The sequence below is a fragment of the Camelus ferus genome, chromosome 5, assembly GCF_009834535.1.
Source record: "Camelus ferus isolate YT-003-E chromosome 5, BCGSAC_Cfer_1.0, whole genome shotgun sequence".
Classification (NCBI taxonomy): Eukaryota; Metazoa; Chordata; class Mammalia; order Artiodactyla; family Camelidae; genus Camelus; species Camelus ferus.
Genome location: NC_045700.1, coordinates 21,594,323 through 21,607,423, shown reverse-complemented (window position 1 = coordinate 21,607,423; position 13,101 = coordinate 21,594,323). Strand labels below are relative to the sequence as shown.

Genomic DNA, 13,101 nt, shown 5'->3' with positions numbered 1-13,101 from the left:
ATATATTGTATTTGAATACAATAGTTGGATTTGAAAGTGTTTATTTTTTTGCTGGTGAGAAATGCACTGCAATTAAACATAGTTTGCATGAAATTTGAAATAATCTTCAATGATACTGTTTTCTTCGCAGAGAACACATCAGTCGGTGTGATTGCATAATGAGCATTTGGTTCTCCTATGAAGTATTGTACTTTTGCATTATTTATTCTCTTCACCTACAGCTATGATGTGCTTTGGAAGATTAATTTACCTTCAAATTTTTAGATTGCTAGCTTTTTAGAACATATACACATACACATTGATGAGGATGCACATGAATCCAAATGTTCTTAAGTCTAACACAGTAATAGGTATGGTAGAAATGCTAGGAAAAGACAGTATATATGTTGAGGAGTCATAGTTCCTGCCGGTATAACACACTCCAGCTCAGAATCTGACAAACCAAGGCCCTCTGGCAAACATCAGCCTTCTGCCTATTTTGCAAATAAAGTTTCACTTAAACGTAACCACACCCATTGATTCGCTATTGTTTTATGGCTCCTTTGTGCTGCAGTAGCAAAGCTGAATAGTTACTAAGAAGGGCATAAGGACTGCAACGGTGAAAATATCTTGCCTTTTCTGGAAAAAAAAACTTAAAAAGCTTCCCAACCCCTGATTTAGCTACAAAGACTAGGGTATACTGGTATAAAACATATAAATATGTATCTCTGACAATTAGAAAATAAAACAGTAAACAATAAATTGCCTAATGCCTTGTATAGTCAATGATGAAAGCTAATATTTAGTGATGAAATAAATCAACATTAGCTGGCTTCATTAGGAAATGTTTTCGGGAGGAAAAATGGCTTGAGCTGGTTCATGAAAGAAGATAATGTAATGAAATTCTGCAGGAAGAAAACTGCATCATGTAGTAGTGCTGCAAAAGGCCAAGTTGTCGCTATTCACAGAGCAATGAGGAGTCCCCTTTAGCATGTGCCTAATGTCAGTGTGGCAGGAAAGTGGGAGATGAGTCTAGAAGACGAATTGGTATCTTAGAGGGAGAGATTGGTATATTGGGGCAGTACCGTAGAGTACCAGTTATACGGTTGTAGCGGTTGTTCAAAAGTGATGAAATAAAACTATGGAAGGGGAGAGGTAGAAATGGAAAGAAAGAAACACGTATTAGGGAAAGTCTGATAATACAGTAATTAAATATGGCAATGAAAGAGAAGTAGAAAAATGCTTAGAAGTTAAAATTTTGTGAGTTTAGAACCTGATACCATTTTTAATAATAATGAACAGAGTCAGGGGAAGGGTATAGCTCAGTGGTAGAGCATGTGCTTAGCATGCATGAGGTCCTGGTTCAATTCCCAGCACCTCAAATTAAAAAATAAATCAGTAAACTTAATTACCTCCCCCCACCAAAAATAGTAGTAGTAGTAATAATAATAATAATGAACAGAGTGGATTGCAATTAAAAAACTGAAAGGTGAAAGGGCAGCTAGTAAGCCAACCTGGCTAGTGCCAAGAAATCTTGCAGGAAATGGTAGCAGATAAGATTTGCGACTTTGTGCGGTAGGTAGTGGGAAGCCATGCAAGAATTTTAAGCAAGGCGGCTATATGATCAAGTCTGTACTTTAGAAAAATAACTGTGTGCAGTGGAGAGTAACTGAAAATTAGAAGATTAGTTAGGAAGTTAGAGCAGCAATCCAAGCAAGAAATGGAGAGAACCGAGACTGAGCCAGCGCCTGTGGTGTTGGCGGGAATGTTGTACAAGATTAGAGGACAGACTTGTGAACTCCTTGGTGCAAGAATGATGTCTTGTCTATGTCTACTATTACATCCAGTTTTTTAAAACTGGGCAGGACAACTAGGTGCTTCATAAATATTTATTCAGTGAATAAATATAAGGAGGCATGTTACGTGCATCTGAGGTTCTTTTTTTGGTCAACTTGAGTTTAGATAACACAAGCCATCAGCAAACCTGGTCTGCACACCGATATTTAAATTTAATCTAAGATTGCTTATAGCATCCTATTGACTGGTCAGCTTTTCCCATCTCCTGGATACAATGAATGTATAGATAGCCTTGGTCTTGTAGGAGTTTATAACCTCTGTATTGCTATTGGATTTTGAGATAGTATTTCTCATAAAATAGTTAATTGCTTTACATCAGGTGTTGGCAAACCTTTTCTGTAAAGAGCCAGAGGATAAATATTTTAGGGCTTTGTGGGCCATTTGGTCTCTGCCAAAACTGCTCACCTTTGCTGCTGCAGTGTGAAAGCAGCCGTAGATAATATGTGAACTAAGGGGCATGGCTATATTCCAGTAAAACTTTATGTACAGAAGTAGGCAAACCAGATTTGGCTCCAGGATCACCAATTGCTAATCCCTGCTTTATATTAAAATGTGAGTATTGTGAACCAAATTCCTTAATTTGGTGATTAGAATAGGTATCCGTTGAAAGCCATGGTTTGAAAGAAACTTTAAAAAAGATTTAACTCCACTATTTCAAAGTGAGAAGAGATTAAAAATTGAAAAAAGCCTCTGTAGATTTTTCCATGCTTTAAAGCACAAAATATTGTTAATATCACATTACAGTATAATCATTAATAAATATATTGGGCTATAAAGTTAGTATTTCTTTTACTTTAGTATGTATATAGAAATTTAATATGTTACCTTTGATTTTGAAAAGCATTTTATCACAATTATAGGATGTTTTGAAGAGCTAGTATGATTCTGGGCTAAAAACAGTGATGTTCAAAGGGAAATCCAAGTGCCTGTCGTGGAGCTGTCATGGATTACGCTTTTAACTTCCTTGAGAGGAATAGCATCTCCTATGTCAATGTTTTTAAATAATTTTCTCCTTCTCCTTCTCCGTCCTTCTCCTCTCTTTTCCTCCTCTGTATTTTTTTCTGTTTTTCTCCTTCTTCCTCATCCTCTTGTTTTTTTTCAAGTATTGAAAACTTGGAGTTTTTTTTTCTGGGCACCACAGCTAAGTAACCCTACTCCAGAGAGCTGTTTTCAGCAGCACCTCTTCATTTCTCCTCATTTTCTGCAGCACCTTTCCTCCTGAGTAACCATCTCATCCCCTCTCTTGGCTCTCTAACTTGCAATTCCTTAGAGACTCCAGTTATACTGCACGAAGTTAAAAGGGAAGAGAGCAGAATAGGTGGCCCTTATACCGTGTGACAGAGGGATGTGCACACCTAAGGAGTCTCTCAGCTTGACCTTACTCCATTTTCTAATAGTTTTTGTTCCTAATTGATTTGCTTAGGGAAATGTTTCTGCGCCTTTAATTTTCTTTTATTTATTTCTTAAATCAAACATCCTAGGGGGAGGGTGCCAAAGACTGCCAAAAGCCACGTTGAGTATTTATCGAATTCAGTTAATTTCTCATATCCTCTACAATTTTATTATAACTTATTGACTTTTATTATCTGTGCTTTAAAACTCTACAAGACGATATTACTACACTGAGCAATAGATTCCCTTGTTAGGAAGACATTATTAGTTGAAAACTAAAATATCGCTGGTGGGATCAGAAGGTGGAACTCTTTTTCTGCCTTCAGTTGACTAGCATGGTTCTAAAGAATTTATCCTACTAGATAGGCTCTATACAAATAAGATTTAACGGATCAGCTTGATCAACTGAGATTAAAAATCTTATCCAAAAAGGCATGATGACAGAACAAGAAAAACAAAAGAATGAGAGGATGATATTGGAATTGCACAATTTAATATTTCGTTTTCAATTTGAATATGTCATAAGTTATTCATGCAATGGACTGTATGGTAAGTATGAGTATGCGGAGCAAACTTTAGCCATGGAGTAAGTTAATGCAGGGAAAAAAAAATAAGTAGATGCCTGTATAAGGAAGGGAGACATTTTTTCACATAAGCCTCTGATTTGAAAAAGAAGAAATGGCGTGAAAGGATAGATAGTATATGCAATAGCAGTTTCTTGGGGAAGCCTTCAGAGTGGTGTGCTAAGGCAAGAGAGGGATCTGTACCATATGCTAGGAAAGTAATGACATCATCGGAACTCCCAAGGCCGCGCTGTGGTCTACTTGAGTTTATTTCACACTAAGTTTAATAATTATTCCTGATTGTTTCTCAGACGAAATCCTTAATAGAATGCGTTATCATTCACCTTAGAAGAAATCGAGGGAGTTATCTTAGAGGAGAAAAAGTGTTTTTATTCATGTAATTACAGCATACTATTGTCTGTTACTGTCCTATGACTCACTCGAGGGGTGTGCTCTGTAGGAGACTTCGCTTTGACTCATGAAGTGAATGACCCTTGTCAGCCTCAGAGGTTCCCTAAGACATTCTTCGTTCTTCACTGTCACTCTCTCACTGTGTAATTCCAGCTCGCAATCCCTGTGCAGCTAATGAGGGCAGAGGCCCCTGCTCCCACATGTGTCTGATCAATCACCACAGCGCCGCTTGTGCGTGCCCCCACCTGATGAAGCTCTCCTCAAACAAGAAGACCTGCTACGGTAAGTTTCTTCTGAAGTCCACACTGAATTCTCCCGAGTTGTATTCGCATTCTGATTTTCCTCAAAGGAAAGCAGAAGCAGCTTTGCATGCCCTTAAAAGCATTTGAGGTGGTGCTATTTTCAGACTCTGTCGATGATTCATCTGCTTTTGGGGAGGCTGACAAATTCTTTAAATATGCAATATGCTGCACTTCGCTATTTAGTACCTGATTCACCCATTTTTCTTGCTCCTTGCTTATTTGGTGTGTCAGAATTTATCTCTACAAAACAGGCAGATTAGTAAGAGAAAGTGCATTATCAGAAAATGATGATGTAGGTAACCTTCATAACAAAGAGGTATTTAACAGCTTTAATCTCCTCCTGCTCTTCTAAAGTTACTTTAGCATCATTTTGTAGAGGATTATCAACTTGAAAGGAGAAAATATGAGGTAAAATATAGAACTTAGGAAGATTTGTAAAAAAAAAAAAACATTTAGACAGCACATTTAAACTAAAAAACGATAAAAAAAAATCTGTGAACAAATACCAGACTGTGGGTTTTTTTGTTTTTTGTTTTTGTTTTCAGTAGTTCTTATTTGCATAGGAATTACTTTTAAGGGCAAAAAAGAATGTATTCATGGAGTCTTAACGCAGGAATTTAGGCACATGTGGCTTTAATTAATTTTATACCATCATAGCGTATCTAAAATATCAATAATAACCCCAAAGAGAAAAACAGAAGATAGAATATTTGTGCCTTCTGTTTCTATTAAATCTACTTATATTTCACAAACTCAATGCAAGAAAGGTGTCTAAGGAAGTAAAAATGATTGGATGCCTCACAATGTTGGTTACTATGGATTCACAGACATTTACAATACAGCATGCTTTAACATAATTTGAACCCTAGTTTTGATGGGAAAACATGAACATGATTTTTTAAAGCGATGTTTTAATCTCATTTTATTCAAAGATAATGTAGAATGTTCTTAGATTCTTTCAAAAAACGTTTAATGCATTGCAATATTGTTACAATTATATACAGAAAACATTATGACTGACAGTTGTAGAGTTCATGTCTTTTACCAAGTTTGTTTGAAATTCTAAGATCAAATCAATTACTGATAAGTTCTTGTCATTTCTAACTAAAAAGAAAAACAACGATGACTTAAGGATTGAACCTGTTTTACATCTGTTACTATTAAGCACTTTAATGTAAAAATAGATAAATCATTTCTGCGTTCATGTTTCCATCAGATCTTGGTTATGACTTTGTAGTGTTAAAAATCTATCAAATCATCAACAAGAAGTATCTTAGAACTTACAGACTGCTTCAAACTTGCCAAGCTTATAAAGAAAAACATTTCTATTTCTTTTCTAGAAATGAAAAAATTTCTTCTTTATGCAAGGCGTTCTGAAATCAGAGGAGTGGATATTGACAATCCGTACTTTAACTTTATCACCGCCTTCACAGTCCCTGATATTGATGACGTTACCGTGATAGACTTTGATGCATCTGAAGAACGTTTATACTGGACAGATATTAAAACACAAACCATTAAACGGGCTTTCATTAATGGAACTGGGTTAGAAACTGTTATTTCAAGAGGTAAAAGATTTGCACTTTACTACTTAGAAAATGTTTGCTATTCAATTTGTAATAATCACATCTCTTTTATATTTTTTTTCTATTATCCAATTCTGTTGTTAATTGAAAGTTGGAATTGATTATTCAGAGATTTAATGATACGCTATAGCCTAACAATTGTAGAATGCTGTAATTATGTTGGACACAGTAATCTGATAACTAGAAATTTAGTTTCACAACAAGAAAAATATCAGAATGGGTCTTAAAATTTACAGGTTTCTAAATAAACAGATTTGAAGACGCCTTTTTGCTGTTGGAGCAATAGTTACATTTGCAAAGGGAAAATATAGGATACTGGTAAAGACTGGTTTCACCCTCTGATTCAAGCTTATTAAGCTACTTTTGCAGATATTTTTATGGAATTAGAATAAACAAATAAGAGAGGAAACCTGTTCCTATCCATCTCCTAACCCAGCAGGTTGAATCACAGGTTTTCAGTAAATGTTGTTGAATTAACCACTTAAAAAAAAAAATGCCTTTACCCAAAGAAGAAAATATAGCTGAAAATGAGATATACATTTAAATGCAGTGGTTCAGCTCTGAAAATTTAGCATTGAATTATCCCAATTTTTGCTTAACTGTTGATATATTTTGATTTCTGGGTCAGTTATTGTTGTGTTGAATGAATGCTCATTGAGCACTTGCTGTTGGCCATGACTGCAAAATGAAACAGGGTAGTTTTCTTTCAGTTTCATGCCCCTTAAGCACAACAGAGTGATTTGAAGGAGGGTAGAGGAGAGGGTAACGATCTGTATAGATAGGTCAAACTACTCTGCGTTGAATCAGACCTTAGTGGAGCAATGACCCACCTCTTGATGAAAGCAATAAGAGGTGCAGGTTTTAAATTCACAGTGTTTTTTGAGAATTTCCACACATACTACTAGAAGACTGGCTTCAGTACCAATGGTAGACCTGAGAGTATTTGAGCCCTCAGTTACTCTCGTATTTATGCTCTTTACCCATCTCAGGATGGTACTGCTAAAGCAACTTGAGTGAATTATAAGCTTGTTCAAATATTTGTTTTAAACTTTCTGTAAGAGAAGAGCCTTTCTAAAAAAGCTGATGCAAGGATTTCCAATTTGTGCAGGATTTTTTTTTTTACAGGAACAAGGGGAAAATGGTTTGATAATCATTGGTAGATTTGATTTTAAAGAAATGTCTGGTTAATGATCATGAAAAATCTTGAGGGAACAGCTAAAGGACCTAAGGTGCCTCCCAAGACTGACAGTCAGTTTGGCAGTCTTCTCACAAGAAATTTATCAAAATCTAATAGAACATTGTTCACATACTTCATCATGAATGTGAAATACTTCCTAAAGGTTCTGTGAATTGTATAAAGTAAAAGATGTTCTATCTCAAAAAATCAAGGGACAATTTTTTTTCTCTCTAATTATAGATTGGTAACTAGTAGTAATTTGATGAGTTCATCTTTGAGAAAATCGCAAAGACTTATTTCCACTTAGGAGGTTTTATTTATAATTATTAACCAGACATTGAGCAATCATATTTTCTCACTGATAATACATATACTCATTAGGCTCAATAATTATTAACTCAGTCATTTTGACAAGTATTGGAATACTTTCTATGTGATGAGAAACAGAAGGAGGGCCAGGATACGCTGAAGAGCATGAAGTACAGAATGAGAGTGGTGTGCTATACATGCTGATAGAGCTAAAAAAAAAAAAAAATAGAAGCCAAATCATGCCAGCCTTTATAGGATAAGTTATTGATTTTTATGTTAATACTAAAAATTATGGGGACCAAGGAAATGTTTTAAGGAGAGTACAACTGCATTTGCCTTTGTTTTTTGTTTTTTTCCTTGTTCAAGGAACTTTATTTTTTTTATATATAAACATTTCTTTATTGAGTTATAGTCATTTTACAATGTTGTGTCAAATTCCAGTGTAGAGCACAATGTTTCAGTTATACATGAACATACATATATTCATTGTCACAGTCTCTTTCACTGTGAGCCACCCCAAGATCCTGTATATATTTCCCTGTGCTACACAGTACAATCTTGTTTAGCTATTCTACATTTTGAAATCCCAGTCCCTTCCCATGCTTTGCCTTTGGAAAAGATCATTCTAGCTGTTATGTTTAGTAGAGAAAATGAAGTGGTCTGGCTTGGAGGGTGGAGGAGCAGTGGACTCTGGGAGACACGGCTGCTAGAGTAGTTTTAGTAAGAGGTGATAGAAGCCTGGACTAGAGTGGAAACAGTAGAGATAGTGAAATGTGGAAAGATCGTTGAGATATCAGAGTAAAACTATGAAATAACTCAATTGCGTATGAAGGTTGAGGACTAGGCATTGTCAAGGACAGTGCCTTAATTCCTGGCTCCCCCACAGGTCAAGTGGTGTTGCTTTTCCCTTTCTTCCAGAGTGGAACCCTGTTAGACACTTTCCATTAATGTCTTTAATTTCATTCATATCTTTCCATTAACTATTATTTAATTTCATTAATATCTTTAAATTAATAGAAGAACTTGTGACCAACTTTCTAGTTGGTCATCAAGGTATCTCAAACTCATCAAGGTCTCAAACCCTGCCAGTCAGTGTACTTTATTTTATCCTTTCATCTCCTAGGGTCCTTGTAAATGATGGCCTTTCTCCTGCTTCTGACACTGTTGGCCTCTGAGTTTTCTCACTTAGTTGTCCTCCATCAACTGGACTTGTTCTTGAGAAACTCTTTCTTTCCTTATCTTCCTTAGCGCAAGTCTAATGGGAAATCACCTTCAAAAATCAGGCCCCAAATCTATCTATTACCCCTACCAGTTCCCATGTTTTCTTCTCAGTTGAACTATTTTCTAGGAGAACACTGAGGCTCTTGGTGCCAAGCCTGAAGCATGAAGGCGAGTGGAAATAGTTTGCCTGCCTTGTCATTCTCCTTACCCTACAACAGTAAGCTGTTCTCATTGTATGTATTGTCCACATGAGCTATTTATTACAGTGGCTTGTAGCAGGTACACTTCATTAAGGGATAAATTCTAATATATGACTCTAGGCACATTCATTGTACACATTAATAATTTATAGTATAAATTAATATATATCTTTCACAATAACCAAAAGATAATTTTATTCTAAGAAAGAAATGAACAACTGTAACAATTCATGGCAAATGTTCTTGCCAGTGGCCTGCATCCCTAGGCTCTGGTGGTAATTAATTCTTATACCTGAATCATTGCTTGGTCCTAATATTTTTCAATTATTTATGCTCTCAGGTTTATTTTTCTGGCAAGTTGAATAACATTAGTTGTCATTAATGTGACAAATACCATTATCTCATTTAATCTTTGAAAATCTATTATTAAGAATTATTTCTATTCTGCAGGGAAGACAACTTAAGTTCACCTAAGCTGAAACTCTGCCTCAAAACCAAAGTGAGCAAGTGATGGAGACAAATTCACACTTAGGGCTATATATTTACAGCGCCTGTCATCCTTATTGCCCTAAGATAAGAGGACATGGGACTTCATCCCACAGTGTCGTCCTGTTGAGATAGTCCCACAAGCTCAGCTGCCCCTCCTGAGAACTCATATACTGCCCAGCGTCACACCTCACTGGATAAAAGGTCTCCCCCCAGAACCCTAAAGTATTGCTTGCGATTAACAGAGTAAGACATTAATATGCCTTAAAGCTCCTAATGTAAGCCGGGAGTAAGATAGTTGAGCTTTCGCACTTCTGTCTGTCCTTATTTTATTTTACCTACCATTTAGTCCTTGGAGGTAAGTGTCGCTTTCTGCTTTTAAATATGAGGAAGCATTTTGTTCAGGTTTGCCACGCTAGGCAATAGCAAAGCTTTGTTTCATCCAAATATGGATTCAGGCCTTTTGACTCCAAAGCTATGATCTTTTCCCTTCAGTGTACCTTTCTTTTACACATAGGGAGCCTCAGCAAGGTGGAGAGCAGCTGTGCTGTAGCAGTCAGCATACTCTGCAGAGTCACCTCGCAGAGCTCAGGTGAAGGGGGGGTTATTTTATTGATTATTATGAAATGTAAGGAAAACCTTTTAGAGATATGTTGGCAACTTTATGAAACTCCAGGTCACCATCAATAGAATCTCATTTTTTTAATTGGAAAAGACCCCTGCTGTATTTGATTATTCTAGGACAAAGTATAAATTGTTCATCTTAGGAAAAGTAAGAACTCAGCTTTGGGCAAGTACTGTTGCTTGAGAAAAGTAATTTTTTAGTACTGAAGTCGTCTGTGATCTGAATGGACTAGGCTGTTAGGTTAAGCAGAAGGTAAAATGGATGTAAGAAAAATGGATATCAACTAGAAGTTTATCTGTGGATTTCTGTAAAGAACATTTTCTTACATGGTAGGAAGTTATAAGAGTATGTGCTTTTTGAACTGCAAAAATATAAACTATTTTAAGTGCAGAACTTTTGATGACGTAGCTGCTATATAAAACTCAGTTATCAATGATACTTTGAATCTAATTGGACCTATTTCAGAGTAGATTTCCATTATTATTTAAAATTGTTACCCACTTCTGCCAACAATTACTTTGTCAGTGAGTACTGACGATTCATTCATTCCCTCTGTTTTGTAAGTACCATGTTTAATTGTACCCAGCAATAAAAATGCTTAGAAAATAAAATCTATTGTGAAAATTGGTCCAGAGAGAACGTAAGAATTGAAAACAGGTCATTTTTCACTGATAGAAGTTTTCATTCATAGATTTTGGAAACAGGCCTTGAATTAAAGTAGAAAGTTTGGACAGGGAACACCTGTTGTTTTTGCCTGTTTTTGAATAGAATGTTCAATTTTCAATTTCATCCAAGAAACCTTTTCGTGGAGTGTGTCAACGTTTGTGATTTAAAAAAAAGAGAGAAAGAGAGGAAGAAAGAAAGAAAGGAAGAAGGGAAGGAAGAAAGGAAAAGAAAGAAAGAAAGAAAGAGAGAAAGAGAGAAAAGAAAAAAATAAAGGCAAAAATGATACCTATAAATGCCATTCCATTGAGAACTGTGTATCTATAGTAATGGGAGCTGAATGAGCAACGCTTCCTGTGTACATTCTCTATCTTTTAGTTGCAAGGATAGAAATGCTGTTTTAGTTTATTCCGTGTGCTTTTTTCCCCTATACCTTATTCTGGATTCTGTATCTGGGATACTGCATGAGTGGGGAGGTAGCAGTTATTTAACTAAGACAATCTGTAACCTCAAAGAGCTTCATATCTGGTGAAAGAGTGAAATGTAATCAACTAACGGAAGTATAAGGCTCAGTGAAATCAGGAATTTAATAAGATACAAGTTGAGATTCTATTGATGGTGGCCTGGAATTTCATAAAGTTGCCAGCATAACTCTAAAACCTTACTTCTCAGAAAATTAGCACAAGGAGTCCTGAGTTCTTACCTGGGATTACTGAAGTTCTCACTTAGATGGGAGTAGTCAGATGAGGCTTTGGGGGAAATGGTAGCAAGATTAGTCTAGGTTGAGCTATCAGTAGAAATGATCTGGACACGTGTATAAAGAGGAGCAAGTAGTGAGGGGTAGCTAGGCCTTGTAGAAAAATAAACTAGAAGTTTAATATGATGGCAGATCACAAAGGGTCTTACACCACAGGAGCTGTTTTTTGTATTTTTTTTTTTTTTCTCCTCAAGGCAGTGGAAAGCCACTGAAGACTTTCACAGCTGGGTATAGGTCATTCAACATCTTTTGATGATAAATCAGGCATAAACCTGGTAGTTAGATTGAAAAAGTAAGAAATTATAGACAGGGCTACAATTAGAAAGTTATAGAAATATTCCAAATCTGAAGCAAAAATTAGGCTGGAACAAGAGAGTTACAGAAGGTGACAGACACCAAGGGTAGATGTAGGAGTAACTGAACCTGATGAATGAAAGAGATGTTGACCAGATAACTGGAAAGATATTGGAGACACTGACCCAGATGAAAATAAAAGAAGGAGGCTTACTTCAGACTTTTTTCAAAATCAACAGTGAGTTGTTTATCTAAGATAGGAATAATTATAGGCTTAGGACATTAAGAAATACAAAGATTGTAAAAAAGCCATAATTCTATTCCTATGTTCTCTAGAAAGAAATAGATGTGGGATACATACATATGTTTTAAAAGTGACAAAACCAAGACCATGGTAGACACTAAGTTATTCATTTTTTTTTAGTGTTATACCCACTATTTTATTTTATTAATTTTTTTTATTAATTTATAGTCAGTTTATAATGTTGTGTCATCATTTTCCTTCTTTTTTAATTGAAGTACAGTTGGTGTACAGCATAATGTCCCAGTCGTGCATATACATACATATCTTCATTTTCATATTCTTTTTCATTAAAGGTTGTTACAAGATATTGGATATAGTTCCCTGTGCTATACAGAAGAAACTTGTTTTTATCTATTTTTATGTATGTTTATATATATATATATATATATATATATACACACACACACACACACACACATATATATATTTCACTTTCTGGCTACTGTGAATAATGCTATGAACATAGGTGTACAGATATCTCTTTGAGACTCTGCTTTCAATTATTTTGGTTGTATACCCAGTGGTGGAATGTCTGGATCATATGGTAATTCTATTTTTAATTTTTTGAGGAACTGCTATACTGTTTCCCACAAAGGCTACATCAGCAGTATACAGTGAGTTCCAATTTCTTCATATTCCTGCCAATATTTGTTATTTTCTGATTTTAGTTAGTTAGTTTGTTCATTTTCTATAGTAACTATCCTAATGGGTGTGAGGTGGTATCTGTTTGTGGTTATCGTTTGCATTTCCTAGTGATTAGTGATGTTGAACATCTTTCCATGTTTTTGTTGACCATTTCTGAATCTGCTTTGGAGACATGGCTATTGAGTCCTTTGCCCATTTTTAAATCTAATTTTTTGTTGTTGTTGAGATATAATTTGAAAGATAATATTGAGTACAAATTCCACGTTTAGATTTATTTCTCTCAACCCTTTTCTGATATTATTTCACTGTCTTTTCACATCTCTTATTGCT

General features: G+C 35.5%; 1 protein-coding gene across 2 annotated transcripts in view; it reads left to right on the top strand.

Annotated features, from left to right (window-relative positions):
* The window catches only part of LRP1B (LDL receptor related protein 1B), a 1,593,459-nt gene that overhangs the window by 1,049,543 nt on the left and 530,815 nt on the right, over nt 1–13,101 (top strand). For both annotated transcript variants that reach the window (XM_032479383.1, XM_032479382.1), the window contains exons 28-29: nt 4,356–4,484; nt 5,845–6,072. In XM_032479383.1, the coding sequence (XP_032335274.1) occupies nt 4,356–4,484; nt 5,845–6,072 (357 nt within the window). The remainder of the gene's footprint in view (nt 1–4,355; nt 4,485–5,844; nt 6,073–13,101) is intronic.